The sequence below is a fragment of the Ruditapes philippinarum genome, unplaced genomic scaffold, assembly GCF_026571515.1.
Source record: "Ruditapes philippinarum isolate M1 unplaced genomic scaffold, ASM2657151v2 ctg2366_1_1_1_1, whole genome shotgun sequence".
Classification (NCBI taxonomy): domain Eukaryota; kingdom Metazoa; phylum Mollusca; class Bivalvia; order Venerida; family Veneridae; genus Ruditapes; species Ruditapes philippinarum.
This window is the reverse complement of record NW_026863662.1, coordinates 37,492-59,135: the sequence shown is the minus strand read 5'-3', so window position 1 is coordinate 59,135 and position 21,644 is coordinate 37,492. Positions and strand designations below refer to the sequence as shown.

Here is a 21,644-nt window from a genome sequence, read left to right as displayed (position 1 = left end):
ATGCTATAATAAAGTTTAAACCCTACCTTTGGAAAGCCTAGAAAGATTGTAACAGAACGGCCATGGAAATTAGGCCTCGATGATTTTTTTCGGGCCACTGTCTTATGACGTTGTTGTGACACTCTTTCTTTACACAATGTGCACTCATGAATATATAAAGTGGAAGCATCCTTATATGAATTCTACTTAACAATATATGATGTCAATGTGTCTTTATGTGATGTCAACCTATCATTATATGATATGCATTTATGATAATATAATGGTAGCATCAATATATTGTGTCAATTTACAAATATATTATGTCAATCTTAAATTATACGATGTGAATCTATATTATTATACGATGTGCATTTATGAGTATATTATGTGGTAGCATCATTATATAGTGTCAACCTATCAATATATTATGCCAATCTCTGATTATACTATGTGAAAATATTATTATAGGACAAAGAAAGGTTGACTCAATAAATTGCTATTTGGACATAACAAAGTTCAGTTTTATAATTATAAGACAGTCAAGGCTTTCCATACCTATCCCTGTCACAATGTCCAGGTCAGCAAAAACAATCAGCACCAACCAGACACAAAGGAGTCATTCTTTTCTTCGATTCAATTCTTACAATAGATCAAATGCTGCCATATTTAACCGTCAAAAGATGTAAAATTAATTAACACGTTGCAATTTTGTATTTTTTGAAGTAGCAAAACTATATGCGTGTTTCAACGAAACTGATTTTGAATTGACATTATGCTCATATTTTCATTGTCAAGTTGAGCTAAATTGACTGAATATTTCAAAAGATTGACTGTTATATAATTATTATAATTGTATAATTACGGAAAATGTTTAGTCTGCCTATAAAAAGACTGCCCAATATAAGAAGACGGTCCCATTCTTTTTATAAATTGAACGTTACAGGTATTTCTCTGGAAATTTACGTTCATCCGATATGAATTGTGAAATTGAAAGGAATTATCACAAAATGTTAACTTATATATTGACTTTCACCAGTTCTCTCACTACATATCATTGGCTGGGCATAATGTCACTTAAAACAACCAAGTCACATTATAACAATCTCGAAAATTCTTTAACATTTTCATAATTTATACGCTAAATATTTATTTTGATCCCTTGTTTTGTTGATTTGCTCGACGTAAATAATGTTGGGGTGGGATAAAGGCGTTTCATTCCTTGTGTTTATAATTATTTATACTGTACAGGGGATATATTTTGGATATTATCAATAATATTGATAGATTTCAAATTCCTGTGATTATATTAAATTTTGTGACGTCATTTTTCATCAAATGTCGTAAGTTGTGACGTCACAACGAACAAATTATGTTAAATGACGTCATATGCGATGTAGCTTGAAAACGTCGTCTGATAATTATAATGAATCAATAACTGACTCGACTAAAAGACCAATATGGGCTTCTGGTTCGACCTTGCAGAAAGGATACAGGAAGCTATCCGAATAAAACAGTTGTTGTCGCGTCTTTCAAGAGCTAAGGAGAATGCCTTAAGAGAGTTGATGGGGTTACCGCCAAAAACATCGTGGTAAGATAATTATAGATCTAGTAATTCATTTCAAAATTTAGAATCAGGCATCACTTTATACCGTACTATACTGTAGAGGCTACTGTATAAATTTGTTCTAGAATCTACAATATTTCATAAATTCGTTTTGCTCCAGGCTGCTGTAGATCTAGAGCAACTTCAGGTAATGTCGACACTGGTGTAATTTCGACACCTTCTTCCATTTTCCTATTATATTAACAATAAAGCACCATTTTTTACTTTATTTAAATCAATTTTACGATGTCAGAACTATATGTGACGTCATCACTTGCTCTTGGTCTTTTAGGCATTCTTCCTTTTCTAGAAATTTCCGGTCTATGGATGCCATTGCTCGTAATTTTATCCGAAAAAAAGGCATTTACAGAATCTTATAAGAAGGGTCGATAACTCAGGCACATAACTTTGTCATCATTTCGTATTTTTGTATTGGTTTCGATGCAAATAAACCTTAAATATGAATGTTATGAACATTTAACCTTGAGTTTATTCTCAATTATAAGACGCATAACAATTGTACAAGGGTGTCGAAATTGAACGATACTTATCTTCTCTGTCGGCCAATTTCGACACATAGTCATAGAAATATTAAAACTTTAAATTCACAACAGTAACTAGCTCTACGTGCATGAAAAAATAATTCAAATACGTTAATTAGAAAAAAAACAACAACAAAAGACATTATGTTTTTTTTTTAATTTCAAGTTGGTTGCCAAACTGCAGAATGCTAGATTCATAATTTCCAAGTCGCTGTATTGACATTGCAAACTTTACTTCATCAAATATGCATTGTAACTAACATAAAGAGATAGCATCACCAAGTCCTTTGATAAATTGCTGTCTATTCAGCTTTTGCAGTCTGCTAACCCTGTATTTTCTTCTTGCACAGACATCTCTGTACACTGTCATAAACACTGAGTCATCTGCTCGTTCTATGCCGTTTCCTTATCCTGTCTCGTGTACTGACAAAGGACTACCGACTACTGTCATGAACATTAAATCTTCTGCTCGCTATATATATATGTCCTCTGATAGTCCTCTATTGTTTTTGGACAAAAGTTCAGTGTACTTTCATAATCAATGTGTCGTCTGCTAGTCCCGTATTGCATGTCTACTGACATCGTCAGAATCAAATTCTGAAATTACCATCTATGTTGACACTGACGACAACTTTGGTCAACGTAGCAAGTGTTCTGGATGCACAAATAATGAATGATTAGAATGGTGACACTGACGATTGACGAATGGATTATGTGTACTTTATGTCCAAAAATAGATGGCAATTTTTCACGTACAGGTGAACCGATGAATTTTAAGTTGAGTAAGTGATAAAATACAACTTTGTTTGCCAGTTTTGTGTCCAGTTTGATAAAAATGGTCAATGGATGTGCATATATGTATGTACTTAATACGCAATATATATACTTCAAATCATTTCAAAAGCAATGAACAGGTAACGTTCTTTTCAATCAAATATATCCGTGCATGAAACGTATAATTACGAACCTTTTCAGAACTTAAAAGAAACGTGATTTTTACTTCGGAAATGAATTGTTTTATTTATTATATTTGAACATAGGTCCTCAAATTCTTTCATTAGTTGAATGTCATATTATTGTCTTATACTACAAAATGGAATTACATTTAATGATTGAACGTGGTTTATATAATCTTTATCTAATTGCACAGTAAAACAATAAATGTTTCATGTTCTCTTTTCAATTTTTAAAAAACAAATTGGAGTATGTCGAAATTAGACGAAACATGTCGAAATTATACTATACGACGATATCTATGTTCGTAAGAGAGCTATTGCAAATCAAACAAGACATTCTTGTTCGTTTACATAATCAAGAAGTATTCCCAAAATGTTAGTTTCACATTCAGGTTAAAATCGAATCTTGTAATATCGACACCTAAACATTTGTGAGCAAAATTCTCTTAAAGTGTCGAAATTACCCGATGTTACTCTACTGTAATGTTAGAAGTTTATTTCTCTCTACTGGGGGCAGGCTGGTCTGGATCCAGTGTTTATTCTAGGATTCGAAAAACAGGGGGGATTATTATCGAAAAGTGCGAATTTATTACATTTGCTGATCTTTTTCCTTCTTTGTCTATGTAAAATTTCCCCCCTTCCTCTCAAAAAATAGGGGTGAATTCTCAAAAATATGGGTGAATCCCCCCATCGCCCCTCCTAGAATAGACACTGGGATCTCATGCTGGTCGCAAACGCACTATGTTTGGTTTTGGTCATGACGCGCTCAAATGTATATTTAGAAGCCACCATTCTGTAAAAGCTTCAGTTTTGAAATTTAAATGCTTAAATAACTTGTGTCATGTAGATCTATCGGTCTAAAAACGGGTCTAAGTAATTGCCACCATTATTTAAAGGGATTCCGTTGAGTTTTTATGATAATTGACCCGAGAACTGTTTTTTTTCCCCCGAAGATTAATGTTCCATTTGATGTTGGTCGTACAATTTCGGATAATTCGCTTGACTCCTTTTTTTCCCCAAAATTAGAATTATTATGTGAAAAATAACCAAAAATCAAAAAGCGCTGCAATGCTTTCACTAAGATCGGTCTATGAAAAGCATAAACATACGATTTTCAATTATTCCGAAAGTTTTGCTAAATCATTGAGGCACATTATCACCGTAGGGAACGTGTTACAGTATCGCGTTTTCCGGTTACAGTATAGAATTTTCAAGACGATGGATTATTTATGGGAAGAGAGGTATGAGATTTTTATTCCGGTCCATACTACTAGTAGTTTAGTTTCTAAAAGATGTTTTTTGTGCTTAACTTGTAAGGAACAGAATCCGGTATCTAGTCATATATTTCTTCAGACTCCGCATCGCAGATTTATCTCTATATTGTCTCATAAATGTGCAGATTTGAAGGTTTAAAAATTTGAATCGAGAGACCAACGCATCTTTTACCCATTTCGACATTATTTAAGCATGCCTAGATAAAGTAAATCTACAAAACGTTAGTCCTTTGTGTTTAGAAACGTTTATAAAAGTAAATTACCAGTTGAACCTATTTTCCTGTTGGTAAAATGCGTTTGAAAAAATAAACAATGTTACAGTATAGAGCGAGGTTAATTTTGAAGGGTTACAGCATAGACCTAGCGATTTTGTTCCAATTTTGTTACAGTTTTACTTTATATCCAGATTTCGGTTACAATTTAGATACTTGCCAAATTTCAAACAAAGTTCGTGTTTCCATTATTTTTTTTGAAATAACTCATACCTTTCTATATTTAATACATTCTTGACAGGTTGTTTTACTTTTTTTCTTTTGCAGAAAAATTATCAATGTGACACGTTATTGCCATTCTATGAAAAGCGGCATATTCACAGACGCTTGTGGTTTGGAGCTCAAAACGCCTTTAAAATCCAAATAAAATGCATATTTGTCAATCCCAGGACATGTACTGATCATATATATCAAAAAATCTTAACATATGCCGTTTTGAAAAAAAATCATATTTCAACAACTATAATAATACACAAGATAAAAATGTTCGCCGGAAAAAATCCGCACCCCTACCGTCATAATCACCATGTATTTTAATCCATTTCCAATATTTTCACATAATCCTTTGGTCCATCGACACAGAAGATATAATTCTTCACGATGATGGTCAATTTTAAACTTCAGCGGTAATATAAACAACGCAACAGCCGAAATAAACATCAATATTATCGCCGTTTTTTTTCAACGACAAAATCTTTCGAGAAATTCAATGGACCAGACGGCTATGAACGAAGCTATCCGATTATGTGGCCCCAGCTTTGCCGTGTGCAAAATGCGCAGCGCTTTTAAAGTTTGGGAACCACATAATCGGATAGCTTCGTTCATAGCCGTCTGGTCCATTGAATTTATCGAAAGATTTTGTCGTTGAAAAAAACGGCGATAATATTGATGTTTATTTCGGCTGTTGCGTTGTTTATATTACCGCTGAAGTTTAAAATTGACCATCATCGTGAAGAATTATATCTTCTGTGTCGATGGACCAAAGGATTATGTGAAAATATTGGAAATGGATTCAAATACATGGTGATTATGACGGTAGGGGTGCGGATTTTTTCCGGCGAACATTTTTATCTTGTGTATTATTATAGTTGTTGAAATATGATTTTTTTTCAAAACGGCATATATTAAGATTTTTTGATATATATGATCAGTACATGTCCTGGGATTGACAAATATGCATTTTATTTGGATTTTAAAGGCGTTTTGAGCTCCAAACCACAAGCGTCTGTGGGCATATTACCCTCAGGTTAAACATTTCGTGTTCCCTAAACGAGAATACAATTAATGAGTTAAACTAAATAAAATGAAATTTTGAGAGGGGATCGGAGGTTATGAAGCCTGCATACCATAGATAAGCTGTCAAAAGACACGATTAACAAGCAGGCAATACCCTAAGAATGATTAAACAGTATTTAAGTGAGCGATATTTCAACCTTAAATTTTAAGTTGGAATTTCCATAGATCTACCATAATGTATTTTATAAATATTTAAAAGGGGTTGTTACGTTTGGCTTTCTTGGATTTTAAGTTTCAACGATACTGAGGTCATGTGAAAACATTCATGCTTTAGTGTAAAGAAAAACCCAAGATACCCTTTGTGAAACATTTCAGACACAATGCACCTGACTAGAACCACCGACCTTCCGTAAATTAGCTTGATAGATTCCTCAAATACAAAGAATCAAAAGTCATGATTGGATTTCAACTACAGCAGTAAATGAAAGATAATTTGAAGTCGATGCTGCCACTTTTATGTACCTCCATCAGGTTCACTAGAGAAGATATTGTAATTGTCTGACCTTAATTTATACTCTATAACTTTCAATATTATTTTCTTTTTTCAGAAACATGGAAACTGCTATACAGAATGTCTGAAATAAGAGAAAACGAGTTTTAATTTAATGACGACAAAATGATCGTAAATTCAACAAAGAAGCATTCGAAATGACGCAATGGTCATGATTTGATTTAAATGCTTTTGGTTCGAGACGAGAAGGGTCTTTAAACATTGCCTTTTTTAAAATCTATGTTTTGGGTTTTCATATCCCCGATTGCAACCGAAACTATTTGAACAACTAATTGGTAGAAAGTCATGTAAATTTCATCACATTTAGTCAAGTAGTTACTGAGCGGATGAGATTGAACACACATGAGTCCATTATATTTTAAACTTTAACCGAAATCTGAGTATAACCTGTAACACAATCGGATAAAAAACGCTAGGTCTATGCTGTAACCCTGCACAAATCACCTCGCTCTATACTATTACATGGTTTATTTTTTCAAACGCATTTAACGAACAGGAAAATAGGTTCAACTGGTCATTTACTTTTATAAACGTTTCCTAACATAAAGGACTAACGTTTTGCAGATTTACTTTTTCTATGCATGAATAAATTATGTCGTAATTACAAAAAAGGCGTTGGTATCTCGATTCAAATTTTCAAACTGTCAAATCTGCATATTTTTGAGACAATATAACGATAAGTTTGCGGTGCGGAGTCTGAAGAAATGTATGACTAGATACCGGATTCTGTTCCTTATAAGCAAAGCACAAAAACATATTTTAGAAACTAAGCTACTTGTAGTATGGACCGGAATAAAAATCACCTACCTGTCTTGCCAACAAATAATCGAAAAACGCCATACCGTAGCACGTTCCCTACATTATCTCTCATGAACAGACTCTATATAACTGCATTTTCATAAAATATTGATTTTCATTGCTTCTGAGGAATCCCGTGCTCTTTTTCTAGATTTTTTTCTTCCATTTGTGACCATTTTGAGACTGAAAATGTTTTTGAAATAAGCAAAGTCCAATTCAGGGGCAGATAACTCAAAGTAAAATGACGTTAAAATTTAAACTAAAAACATTTTTGTGGAATAATGACCCTTTAAAGGAGGATTTGTTTTTAAATGGGAAAACAACCAATTTAGAATATCAGCTTATGCATTTCCTGACCGCTCATCGAGGTAGTGTTATTACAACATAGTACAATTTCAGGTGGGACGAGTGCACTACAAACATCATGACGTTTTTCAGAGATAAAATATGTCAAACGATGTTTCCGTGTTGTATATATGATGTCAACAGACGTAAGAAACGTCCATCATGCTGGACAAGTCCGACATTCAGGGAATTTCTAGGTAACATTTGTAAATTTTAATCTCGAAAAAATTAATGTGCCTTAATCAAAGACAAAATGTCGCACTAAATTTAAGTTAAACTTTTCGTACTTTTTTCTTTTCTCAAGCCTTTTTTTTCGTGTGTTATTTTGTTTTGATGAATGCTCAGGTTCAGTCATAACTGTATATATTTTGCAGTTTTATAGCGGCTCTACACAATGATTGACTTAAAGAAAGGTTATTTTCTATAAGAGTTTTAACATGTACACTTTAATTAAAAGACAGAAAACATGGACGAGCTGGTTCAATTTTAACAGTGATGGTTGAACAATTTTTTTTTATAGAAAATATACCACACCATGATGGTATACTCCTTATAAGATACGGACTTCCCCGATACATGTACGACTATTATAAGATTTTTTATTTACCTCACGTTTGGTATGTACAGTAATATGTTTTGCTCGTTGTATTTTACAGGTTTTCTCGGAGGTATTATATTAACAATGATATCGTATCTGATGATGGTTTACCAGATGGAAATGCCACCAGTTGCTGCATTCCCTCTGTGTGCAATAGGAGGACTTGCTATCACACTTACAATGGCTTTCTCGTCGAATATCCGATGTCTCGTACTTCTGATGTTACCCCAGTTCTTCTCTAGTAAGCATTATTTTATAATCTATCAAATGACATTCACACCCCGATCCCCACACCCACACCCATCTTTGATTTTTGACCTATATATATACATCAAGTGTTTCTCTTATGTAGGTATCATATGGTTTTCTTAGAATGTAAAAAATGCAAAGATATGTATGGTGGCGTTTAAGGGTCAATATCTCGTGATATCTTGTTTATATTTTATGAAATATATATCTTTATCATATATCATTGTTGATATACGGTCGCATAAAAGTGACATTTACATAAAAGTGACATTTGCATTTTTTTTTCGTACATTTTTTTGCTTTTGTTTATGCAAAACTCAAATAAAATATGTATGCAAAACTAAAAAAATATATACAAATGTATATGTACGAAAAACAAAAAATAAGTATCAAAAACAAAAACAAACAAAAATTTGCAAATGTCACTTTTATGCCACCGTATTGAGGTCATGTGAAGATATCACCAATAATTCTGACGTTCAGATCTTCAAATCAGTAATATACCATAAAAATGTCGTAGACTGCAACACGTTGATAAAACGGCCCCCATATTTTGTATACAAGAAATAGCACTATCAAGGAGCTGTTTCAATCAGATTGAATACTTTTATACTGTATTGTCGTTTTATTATTACTAATAATTAAAATTTGACAGTGAATTGTCAATGGTGTAAGATATAGGAACTAAGAAGTAGAACTGTTATTTCCAGGTAAAGGAAGAATGCTACTGTTGACATATGCTATGATTTTGGCTATGAGTCACCCATTAAACAACGTCAAGGTCAATATTGGAGTGATGGCACAGAGCGCCACGTGTGGACAAGAGAAAGCCCTAAATGAAACAAAAGCTTTAGTCAAATCAGCTGTTGCTCCGATGCAAAGTAATCAACATTTGAGCCGCGTCACGACAAAACCAACATAATGGGTTTGCGAAAAGCATGGATCCAGACCAGCCTGCGCATCCGCGCAGTCTGATCAGGATCCATGCTGTCCGCTATATCAGTTTCTCTACTTGTAATAGGGTTTGTAAGCGAACAGCACAGATCCTGATCAGATTGCGCGGATGCGCAGGCTGGTCTGGATCCATGCTGACCGCAAACCCATTATGTTGGTTTTGTCGTGACGCGGCTCATTTATTATGTACTTATAAATGAAATATTGAAACATATTGATGAAATAAAATGCATACTTTCATTTTTCCGTATTTTCACTAATTTTTTTTTTCACTGCACTGAAAGATATTTTGCGTATTTTCACTGGTGTTTTGCCGGACTTGTTTTAACATGAAGTTATGAAACTAGTAATTTAATGATACAAAGCTTTTTCTAAAGTGAACAATTAGCCTTTAATTCATAAACTTATATGAATAATTCTGGAAAATTGTTGTCAATTTCCTAAGGGTGATTACACATATACATTCAAAGCTTTTCACCTGTCTACTCTTACATTTGGGGGGAAATTACACGGTATTTATTTACAAAATTGGCAGAGCATACTTCATAGAACAGGGGGTTTTCACCTTATTAAACAGAGACCAATAAAAAGTCTTTAAAATCATGCAGTTTTCCAAAAAACTACTATACAAGCTTTTCAGTTTCCCAAATCAGCAATTTTAGAGATATTTTTTCCCAAAGTCAGAGGGTAATTAAGAGAAAAAACCTGTATAATTTACTTTTAGGAGATAACTACATGATTTTAAAGAATTTTCCTGGAGTGGGGGAAGGGGCGGTTCGAGGGGCGGGATGGGAGGGGCGCCCTTAAACTGGTTCCTGTTTTAGAAGAAAGAAAAAGAAAAAATGATTATAAGACTTACTTTCTTACTTGTAAATGATTCAATTCAGACTTAAATAGTTTTTAGCTTGAGGTCTTCAGCCTACCCATAATATAACTTTGAATGAGCGGCTTTTAGAATTTTGGACGCCTAGAGCATTTTAATAGATTTATTCTACGGAGCTAAATTTTGCAGCTCATATTTTGAGTAAAGGTGAATGTAAATTATATAGAAACTGTAAGTTTAGTTTATGGTCATGGACAAGTTTTATATATGTTTATGGATATACTGTATAATATGTGAATTTGATAATGGGAAAAATGAAGTGTTTTCCTTATTGTTCTGTATTCAGGTATAATGGACAGCATAAAAGATGTTTTATCCAAATTGGTAGATTTTTCTAATATGATGAAAAAAACATATTCAACGCTCAGACAGACTGTGATGGAAATAGGTAAGAGTCGATGAAACAATTATCCAAATGGCTTAATGTAACACACTGTTAATAATTCCATCGAAGAGCTACTTTTTTGTCGGTGGGGCATCGATAATTATTATCTCTGTATACCATAAACGTTTTTGTTATATCTTCTTTGCTGAATGCTAAAGTTCCTTTATAATCACTTTAACCAGTTGCATATTATATGCCTTGGTTTAATAAAAACAGAAACATTATTTAACTATATACCAGAACTCTTAGTTAATGTTGTAAAAATTAACGCAATCAAAAGTGTTGTCTGTGTTTTTTCTTTCTTTCTTTTTTTCGTGCCTTACTTGGTGCCTAAATGACTGGATGTTTTCTCGCGATGTGGGCGTGCGGTCAGTGATGGTCACTCTTTTTTTGTCAATCTTTGCGCTCATATTCTTAAGTGTACCTTTAATAAAAAGTCCTTTAGAAAATAATTTCATGTTGAATTATTTTGTTGCTAGTACTATAATAGTAGGCAGGCGCTTTTTGATAAAATCGTAAAAAATCTTTAAAATGAAATACTAATATAATGTTCATTTGTATATTTGAATGCTTATTTTTAAACATATTTTAGCAGGCATGTTTTTTATAACAGCAATATGAATTATGTAATACATGTATTTTCAAATAGGGTCCACGATTAAACGAGTTGGTCGATGGTTGGCGTCAATTGTAGATAGATGCAATGATAAGATGGGAGCCCCGTACAAAAAGTGCAAAAAGGTTTTTGAGGACGCCGTCAATGATTGCAAGTAAATAAATACTTCTGGTTTTCATCCATTTTTTTTTTTTGAAAAGTTTCAACTTAAATTGTCCAATAAAGAATCATCATTGGAAATGCGATCAGGGCCAAAAAACACTTCTTTGTAGTGCTTTTTGCTTTTCTATTTTAAAGAACTTGTTCAAAGTTGTGTTAAATTTGCAACCCCTTTTCCAAAAGTATGCCAAAATCACGCATATTTTCCCCAAGAAAAAGGCTGAGGCCCCTTCCCCAAAAATGGTGTTTTGGCCCTGGCGATAACATTAGACATAACGGTCTTAAGTCACGTGACGCCTTGATATTAAGTGCTATTTCATTCTTGACAAGATAATATGTTTCAGATTCTAAAATGCGTTATCGTTATACTTTTTTAGTTTTGTGTCCAGATGTGTTATTTTATGACCACAAAGGTTGTTGTTATTTGCTGAACAACGTGTATGTTTATTGCACATTAATTTACAAAACTACTGAATAAGTTTTAGCTTGAGTGAACAGAAAGTTGAATCTTAGCGTTAATAGGAAACGTTCGACTTTCTTGTCTAGCACAAGGAAGTTGTATACATTGTACTATCATTAATAATGATTTTGACATGTTATATGACCGTGTATAAACGGTTGTTTGCAAACCTGGTAGTCTGGTTAAGTTACAAATAAACGTTCATGTACCGTAACGGCTATGTAAGTTGACAAGATTTTTTTTTTGAAGAATAAGGGGGCAGGGGACCTAAAAATGAAAAATTTTGTATTTCAGTGTGACCAGAAACACAATTCCAAATATTTCAAAATCTGTCTCACAGGCAGATAACCAGTTGCACAGCATTATTCAATGATATATGACATACATTGAAGAAAATAATAGTTTGCATGCATTGCTCCTTCAAAAAATGACTGACAGCAATTTATGTTTACCCCCACCCAGCCAAAATCACACCTAAAATATACCAATATGGGCAATCTTCATGAAGGTGCAGCATACTCCAGAATCCGCCCGATTCCTTTAAAAATATCAGTAACATGCAGTGCAAGCTATGGCATTTTCAGAAATGACAAATAAAGTGTCTGTCATACGTTTAGATTTTTCACAAAATTTATCTGAAATTTCTTACTTGTTTGGCGCCAACTGTCAAAGCTTGATTTTTAACTTTTTCACCTCCATTCGGAGAGTCAGAAATACATACAAAGCTACCAAAATGCTTAGTTTCGGGTAAAAACCCAAAAATATATCTCATTTCCTACACACAAACAAGAAAGAATTACAATGACAGAGAAATATCAGAAGTTATCAGTACCTTCAAAACACCATGTCTGAGTTATTAAAAAATTTGACCGGGGCCATCATTCGAATATGTCCCCTGCCCCCTAACAATATAGGATACTAAGCAAAATTTTAACGTACCTGCCTGGTCACCTGCGTTATAAAGTTCATGAGTATCCAATGAAAAGCGATATTACAAACGTATAGTATCATATAATTATTACATTCGTGCTACACAAAAGTAAATAACCAGCCGACTGCATTGAAATGAAAGCGAGTTCAAGTAGTGTTATATTAAATAAATCGAACTAAATTTTAGAAAACAATCTCTTATAAAAGATTATTTCTTTTCTCATAACAGTAATAATTCATTTTCAGATCCAAATTAAGCTTTTTGGGGGGTGTGTGTGATATAGCAGATGGTTTCGGTATTTTGTGCAATATTGTGAGAGGTGTGTTGAATTATAGTTTATTGTCCAATATGTCCAATATGCCCAATATGTAACTAATTTTCTAAAACACAGGATACTACTATACCGACTTAAACTAAATCTGTTTGTCTATAATATAGTTAAGACAGTTAACATAGCAGTGTATATTAACATCCAGGGAACTGTATTATAAAGGGGTTGTACGCACCTAGACTAACATGTTACTGTTTAACTCTGCGTGCTAAAACAATCAGCCCAGCCAGTTTAAGACTTACTTATTTGTATTAATGGTAATATATAGGAAGAATTTGTTTTAAATATATCAGTAATTGCTTCTCTTTGCAATTTGCTTAAACTCAACATGTCCCTTAACATGAATGTCTGTTTTGTTGTCATTGACATGTACTTTCATTATAAACAGTTGGGGAGCTTCTTTGTCATGTGGTCAAGTTCATCAAAGACTTGATAGAAAATGCTGTGGATCTACGTAAGTTTTTTATCCCATCATTCTTTTTATTTATTTTTTGTTTATTTTTTAAGTTTTAAGAATGTTTTATATTCATCACACATTAGCAAGAATTCAAACAGAATTTTGAGTTTCTTGCTATATGTTGTCGATAAATACTAATGACGGACTTTGAGAATTAGAAACAACACTATTAAACAAATACCACGAGCCTCTGCCTACCTTGAGGCTGAGTGGTTGCCTTTAGGGGTTGAGATTCAGAATTGTAGTCGCCGTTTTCCTTATGTGATAGTAGAGGCGACTAAATGTGTTCAAATTACTGAAGACTATGCATTTCATAGTTCCAGCAGATGAGGTGGTTTTTTATCCTTATTGTTGCTGACAAATTGTAACAAACGAGGTTAGCCAAAATCATATTTCCTGTTTCGGCGTTATATGACCTAAATTGTGTTAGTGCGTCGTTAAACCAAACCAGACAAGCTAAACGAACATCTTAATGATATGTGCATTAGATAAACATGCCACAAAGATTTGGACGGGAAACAATAACTCGTAGCAATACCTTTAGTTAACTACATTCTCAGTAAATAAAATTATTTGGTTTTGTTTTGAAATCTATATTTAATTGAACAGGGCAATAGTTCCCATATGATTATTATGAAAGCAAACGATAAGTTCTATTTCCTAACATTCTCTGTCATCACTAACATGCACAATTTGCTTGTCTTCATTTAATTCTTCAGCTACTCAGAAAATTCTTAGTTCAGCAAAGGAAATGTTTTACTTCAACGTATCAATCAAATATAGTTTTAACTACACTATGACTCAGTCCAAGAAATATTCTCAAATCAAAGAGGACATAAGCAAAGACATAATGTCTTACTTAGACAATATCATCCTTATAGTACGTGTCTTTCGAAATGCAATGGTCATCACTGCTACCTTTATTCTTATAAAGTAAGTGCAAACTATTATTTGATTCTTTAATAAGATCTGCTAGTGTAAACTGTTATTTGATTCTTTAATATGATCTGCTAGTGTAAACTATTATTTGATTCTTTAATATGATCTGCTAGTGTAAACTATTATTTGATTTATAAGATCTGCTAGTGCAAACTATTATTTGATTTTTCAATAAGATCTGCTAGTGTAAACTATTATTTTATTCTTTAATATGATCTGCTAGTGTAAACAATTATTTGATTTTTCAATAAGATCTGCTAGTGTAAACTATTATTTTATTCTTTAATAAGATCTGCTAGTGTAAACTATTATTTGATTTTTCAATAAGATCTGCTAGTGTAAACTATTATTTGATTCTTAAATAAGATCTGCTAGTGTAAACTATTATTTGATTCTTTAATATGATCTGATAGTGCAAACTAGTATTTGATTCTTTAATAAGATCTTATAGTGCAAACTATTATTTGATTCTTTAATAAGATCTGTTAGTGTAAACTATTACTTCATTCTTTAATAAGATCTGTTAGTGTAAACTATTACTTGATTCTTTAATAAGATATGTTGTGCCAATGAAAAAAAATTTATTATTAGAGACGCCCTATATATTCAATACACTATCGTGCAATATTCTTTTATTTCGCCAAAGTTACATTTGTACAACAAACACTACAATAATCGTCTAAATACCTTATTGAAAATATGTTCGTTGTGTAATTTCCAATGTGCATGAATTAAGAGTTGGAATTCATGATTATTTTTATTTGTTTGGGTCGTCAGACCAAACAAATAATGGTAGCGAAATTTCAGAGTCTAATGCTGTTAATTGCAAATGCCGAAAGTAGTCCACTTTTTTGAAGCGGTTTCTTCCCTTTATATGTACACTAACGCCGAAAAATTCAGGGGAGATCACTGCGTAAAGATGGTCAAAGACAGGCACATTAATTTTCAAGCAAAATAATTCCCGAATGGTCGAAGATTTCTTATATTGTTTTATTGTATTTTCTGATCGTAAATAAGTAAATACAAAGCGGACATTCAATCTCTGACACAGAAGTTTACGACAAACCTAAAAACAAATAGTTCTCAAAACAGCTTAAAACTAGCGATTTAAAAGAAAGAAATATTTTTATTTTGTTACAAGTATCCAACAAATTACAACGCATTCAAAGTTTAAAAATAGCGTTGGCTTATAGAATTGTCAATAAATGCACAATCACAAATTACGCGGATGAATATGATTTTATCAATGAAAATACTATTTTTAGCGATGTCGATTACCGAATATATACTACACAACCGAGTAGTGGAATATATAGATTCTACATGTCGGACTGTTTGGGCGAGAAGATTTTCGCTAAATTATCTACTTCAATTTTAAACAATAGGTTTATCCTGAACAAAATACCTCGAAATTAAAAAGGATTACAAACCCGAAATGCAATGGAAGTTCTAAATTTAGAATGACTTGATGTTATTCAGACATTGTTTGTATAACTTCTCCGTGGTGCAGGGGTAACGCGCTCGCTTAGTGAGTGAGAGGTCTGGAGTTCAAATCCCAGTCGAGGAAACTTTTTTTTTAAATCTTTTTTAAGTGTCTTTGTTAAGGAAGTAGCCATGATATGCAAGGATAAAGTGTAGCTGTCGTAAAAAATGAACATAAATGATATTTTGATGCAACTCTAGTTATGCAGAATTCCGTATGTATCAAACTCTGGTGCCTTGCAAAATGAATTATAATACATAAAAATAAACTTATACAGGGAAATACATACAGATATACAACTTACGATTTAGATTGCAAAGATCAGAAAATACCACAGAACTTGCAGCCCTTTGATTCTTTTAAATATACATGCTTATAGTAAGCTCCAGGATTATTTACATCTGTGTTAAACAACAGTTAAAGTCGTTACAAGCCCTAATTTAGAATAATATGGTTTTCTTCAGGCCGTTCACCGTGGCTGAAGGGTTTTCGCGCTCGCTTAGGAAGCGAGAGGTCTGGAGTTCAAATCCCAGTAAAGGCAACTCATTTTTTTTCAAATTGTTTAAGTCAAATAAACATTGGATTGAATATCAGTGTTGCAATTAGTCTTATAGCCAATTTACTACAATTAAAACGCTGGAAAGCATTGGTGGCACTATACATATAATCTCACAACATGTACCTTTCTTACATTCTGAGACCCAAACAAATTCAGCGCCTTCTGTGCTTTGATTTATAAGTGTTGCACTCACTTGTGTATTTAATCATTCTTCTCAAAATGTCTTGTCAAAACTGGCATGTGTCTTTCTTCTGCCCTTTTTGTCCTTCAATCCCCTTTACAACAAACGTGAAATTAGTTGATATACTATTAGAAATTAATATTTAATAATTCAATACATTCTGCTGTCTATTTTCGTATTTTTCACAATTATTTGCTATCCAGATCAATGACACATGCTTATCACTTAACGTATAGGTAACCTACCTATAAATCTTTATTTTAAAACAACAAGAAAATTATTGAAAATTTGAAATTCACTTCTAACACTTTTTTTTACAGGGCTTTGATTTACCGCAGCAAATGGCTGTCTAACGATCGTTATGACAACATCTACATCACGTTTACGGTTCGAGACTTAGACGAGAGAAGATACCAGAAAAGTAAACCAGGAATAATGCCTCTTAATTTCGATGAGAGGAACAAATATGTTGAGAGTGGTAATTTTTTTCCAAACACAGGAAAACACTTTCTATTCAACAATTTTCTTTTAATTTTTAAGCGCATGCAATTCTGTTCTTATCACCTTTCTTAGGCCTTTTAAAATAAGGATGATTTTTAAAAATTAAGTACCTAGTTAGTCGTTTTCAATCTCTTAAAACAACTATGTTGGTTCTTGACAATATGTTTCTTTAAATCAGTTTCCGGGGCCATGGTTCTAAAGGAGAAAAAGAAGCTGGCTTTTGGGATAGTGATGTATATGTTTAGTTTCTTAAACACAGCATTCTATCTGCTCTGTGACTTTGGACTGTACTCAGCGTTACACCTCGTAGAAACACATTTTAGTGTTGTCTCTCGTCCACCAAGTATGACTTTTTGCTTATACATGTATTAGATATTTGTATCTATAAATGTTTAGAAGGTCACATTTAAAATTAAGATATGTTAATTGTTTTTACGATGGTACAAATCATAATGTATATCTTCATGTGTTACCTTCTTTAAATAAAGATTTATTATTATTATTATTATTATTATTATGCATCTCTAATAAGATGGTTTGGTTATCAAAATGATAAGTCGTTTTACAGCTGGCAGAAGAAAACAAGTATATTCACCGAACCATTTATTTTTACCTCATATTATATTATAATTATAATATTTCATATATTATATATGAATGTCAAATATAAACTAGAAAGGATATATGTTGTCATATGCAACTGACCATGCAGATAAACAAAATATGTGCATACATTTATTTGGTCAAAACAATAACAGAAAGGGAACTGAATGAAAGTGACTTGTTTCTTTCGGTAAAATGTTTGTTGGATTATTTTCAATTCCTGTGTGCTATGTAAAACAGACACTCTTATAGATAGAAAAGGCAATTAATTCTTCAAAGGAAACTTTGCTTAAAATTCTCGTTTTAAAAGTTTTCATGATATCATATTTCAGAAATTCTAGTACTTAGTTTGTAAACTTTGAACCACCAATTTATCTTCATATGATGATCATAAAATATTAAAATTTGTTTGACCATATGTCTTCCTATTTTAGTGCCAGCGCATACGAAGTTGCATGTAGCAGGGACCGGACCGATGGCTGACATGTACCGTTCGGTGGTCGGAATGTTCGATCCCATATCCGACACCTCAAAATCCAAGACGGATGTCACACCATGCGTTCCACACCCCTCAGAACCGGATTGGGATTTGTATAGACTGATTGGTAAATGTTTATGAATTGCAAAAAAAAAATCTGCGTGTTTGAAAGAAGAATGAGAGTTAACTCCCTATACCAACTACGTGTAATTTATACGTGTAATTTATAGAGACTCTTATAGTCATTTTCAAGTTTTCAATCTTTTTAGCGAAAAGAATAGTTTCATTAAACTTACGGTAAGTTTTTTTATAAAAGATAAGGGTAGGGTAAATGCCTTTCACAAAGTAAATGATACAACTGATAAAATCTGTTTGATATTTCATGATTTCGTTCTAATGGATCCAATGCCTATCATGTTATTTGACCATTCACACCTTGCTGACATTGATGTTTGGTGATAGTCCATAAATCGAAAAATGATTTCAAATTCATTTCTATATTTTTCAGCTTTTATATACTTCGCATGTCTTATTCTAACAATAACTGAGGCCTATGGACTAAGACTACGTCATCTGATAATGGGGTGCTACTTTCCACAGCGAGAACGTAAACGTGCAATTTGGTTATTTAATCACATTCTGAAAACGCGCGGAGGAATACTAGCAAATGCCAGAGACAATATGAAGAAAAACAAAAAAGGTGGAGTATATGCTAAACATATCAGTTTGAAAGGACGTCTTGCAGCAAGGTAAGTCACGAACGTAATATTTTATCACTTTAATTGTTACTTATATAATCGAAATTTGATAGATTAAAGTTTAATGTCCGTTTGTAACTAATAACCTTTAATAAGTAAGTCTTAAGCTTTTTTTGTATTTTCGAAACACGTTATCCATAATTCTCTATTATTATAATGGTTTCAGTTTCTGTAGACAGATTACGTATGGTGTTACAATACGTATATGTTATTAGTTATAAAGAGTTTTGACTTGTCCGAAATATTTATTACGAATTTATGATATAGCAAGCATCTTTGTTGTTTGTTTTTTTTTTAAGAAAAAAGGTGAGATTTCTTCATAAATTGACACCAGTCGGTATATAAACGACACAATTATCAAATGAATAGAGGCGTTACAAACGTGCAGTATTGTAAATTCACGTATATGGATATTCCATGCAACTTAATCAGAATCTTATCTTAACTACAGTTTTCCCATCGTTGAGAAGATATTAAAATGTTTTGGATGGGAGGTTAAATCTTGTCTCTACTGTGGAAAAGAAGGAAAACCTGCAGATTACGTGAACTTCGTCCATTGTTCTTTCTTTGACTGTGATGGTAAGATGAAATATTTCTTTGGGGTTTAAAAAAATACTTTATCTGAACTTCAGTAACATATAATTAACAGTAATCTATTTGGTATTTATTTTGCCAGTCTATTTAAATTGTGTGCAAAGATCAAAACACAACTTTATAAAAATTCTATCTTTTTATTGATTTATTGTACGTTTAAATGGTGCGATTCCACGCAATAACTATTCGCTTCCCATAACATTCTAACATTCATGGTACTTTTATTTGTAAAATTGTTTCTGTATTTTCCCCAGCGGTATACTGTATCGCATGCTACGCAGACCTGGAAAACATTTGTGCCGTGTGTGAAAATGCAGTGGAGATGAAAGGATCCGATGGAAGCGAAGAAGAGTAATCTTTTCATTACACATGATATTAACGATGTCGTGATGCATTCATTCCATTATATTTAATTTCTTAATAAATGTACTTTAATTTCTATAATATTTCTTTACAGTTTCAAATTTAGTCGAAATTTGTATTAGTGCCTTAATAATTCAATGTCGGTTCAAAACGAACTGTATCCGCTAAGCTAAACTCTATAGATACTTGTACTTACAATAGAAGTTTTTCATTAGCAATTATTGTCATTGAAGTGAAACGGTAACGCAAAGTTCTTTTGTCATTTATAAATATAACTTTATCGGATCGCTTGTTTCAGAGATTCAAGTAAAGATGAGTATCAGGATCTAAAGAATAAAACTCAGAAACTGGTAAGACAGAAGAAAATAGAAAAAGCCGAACGTGAAAGAGCAGAAAGGCGGGAAAATATGCGCGCCCAATTCTTAAACTTCGGAAGTAAAGAGGATCTTGAAGGTATTCAAAGTAACCTTAATCTGAACTGTACTAGTGCTGTTGAGATTTGGACACATTTACGTAAAAGGCGCAACAAAGGTCGATCAGAATCTATATATTTGGGGAGAAATAATAATAACAAAAACAATAACACTAATGTTGACTGTGAGGCTGCCAAAACAATTACACGACAGACGGCTCGTGATAGAACAGCAGAAAGTTGTAGACCTGTGAAGGGATTACAGCTTTCAGATAAGAAAGTTGGTCGAAATCTCTCTAAACGCAACTGTTCGGACTCTTCGAAGAAATGGAAAGGATTGTTCTATACCACCGATGAAAGTGATGAAGAAATTTCTTCAGGTTCGTCTATAGACACGGAGGATCTTGATTTTGACTATCAGTATCGTGAGTCCAGTTTATACAGCACTCTTGGGAATAAAAATGATTTATTTGAATATGAAACCGTCAGGAAAAGGCGCAGACGACGGAAACTAGATCTTGTTTCGGATGATATATTTTCGGATACCTCCAGTGAAAGTGAACATGAAAGCGTTGACTCGTCATCCCCGGAAGCAAATTTTCTTGAGCCCATTTCAGTATATATAAGCAGGGAATGAACGTTGAAAATACTGACTTGTCAGTTTTTAAAATACTATACATGTATAGTTACGATAACTGAATAAATTATATTTAACTGCTTACATTTTACACACAAAATGTTTTCTTCAGATTTAGAAACAATTGTTGCAATTTGTTATCTGCTTGAATTTCATGCAAAATATCATCTATTATAACAAGTAAATCAATTTTAGGATAAGTGTATGCACAGGAAAACAACCTTATATGGATCACCAAATTGTGTTTCGGTAAGTTTCTGGGTTACGAGATTTCTATTACGATATTTTTGCTAATTATGAACTTCTAGTATTTTTAAACAATAAAAACGAAATATTGTTCTACCTTTCTGTATGTTCACGGTATATTCTTATGGTATTATGTTTAAGATGTGTAAAACACTGAACTTGGTGATGAGGAAATAGACTGTAAACACCAAAGAATCCGCCAGTCTCTTTAATTGTGTAAACATGAATAAAAAAAAACCTCGTCATTGGCCGAGTTATAAGTACCACATGCAATTCTATTGCAAACTG

The 21,644-nt window shown here is 32.8% G+C and overlaps 1 protein-coding gene across 2 annotated transcripts; it reads left to right on the top strand.

Annotated features, from left to right (window-relative positions):
* Positions 1-1,336: 1,336 nt before the first annotated feature.
* LOC132722881 (DC-STAMP domain-containing protein 2-like) lies at positions 1,337-21,458 on the top strand. 2 transcript variants are annotated; one of them, XM_060707465.1, is made up of 16 exons: positions 1,338-1,570; positions 7,634-7,776; positions 8,236-8,418; positions 9,137-9,307; positions 10,550-10,651; positions 11,298-11,418; positions 13,060-13,133; positions 13,534-13,599; positions 14,322-14,535; positions 17,085-17,242; positions 17,444-17,608; positions 18,303-18,473; positions 18,855-19,095; positions 19,556-19,683; positions 19,953-20,049; positions 20,360-21,458. In XM_060707465.1, exons 1-16 carry the CDS (start codon positions 1,440-1,442, stop codon positions 21,108-21,110), a joined length of 2,916 nt encoding a protein of 971 aa, XP_060563448.1. In that variant the 5' UTR covers positions 1,338-1,439; the 3' UTR covers positions 21,111-21,458. The 2 variants fall into 2 exon arrangements, with proteins under 2 accessions (XP_060563449.1, XP_060563448.1); XM_060707466.1 differs by lacking the exon at positions 17,444-17,608 and having other exon boundaries at positions 1,337-1,570.
* The last annotated feature ends 186 nt before the right edge of the window (positions 21,459-21,644 follow it).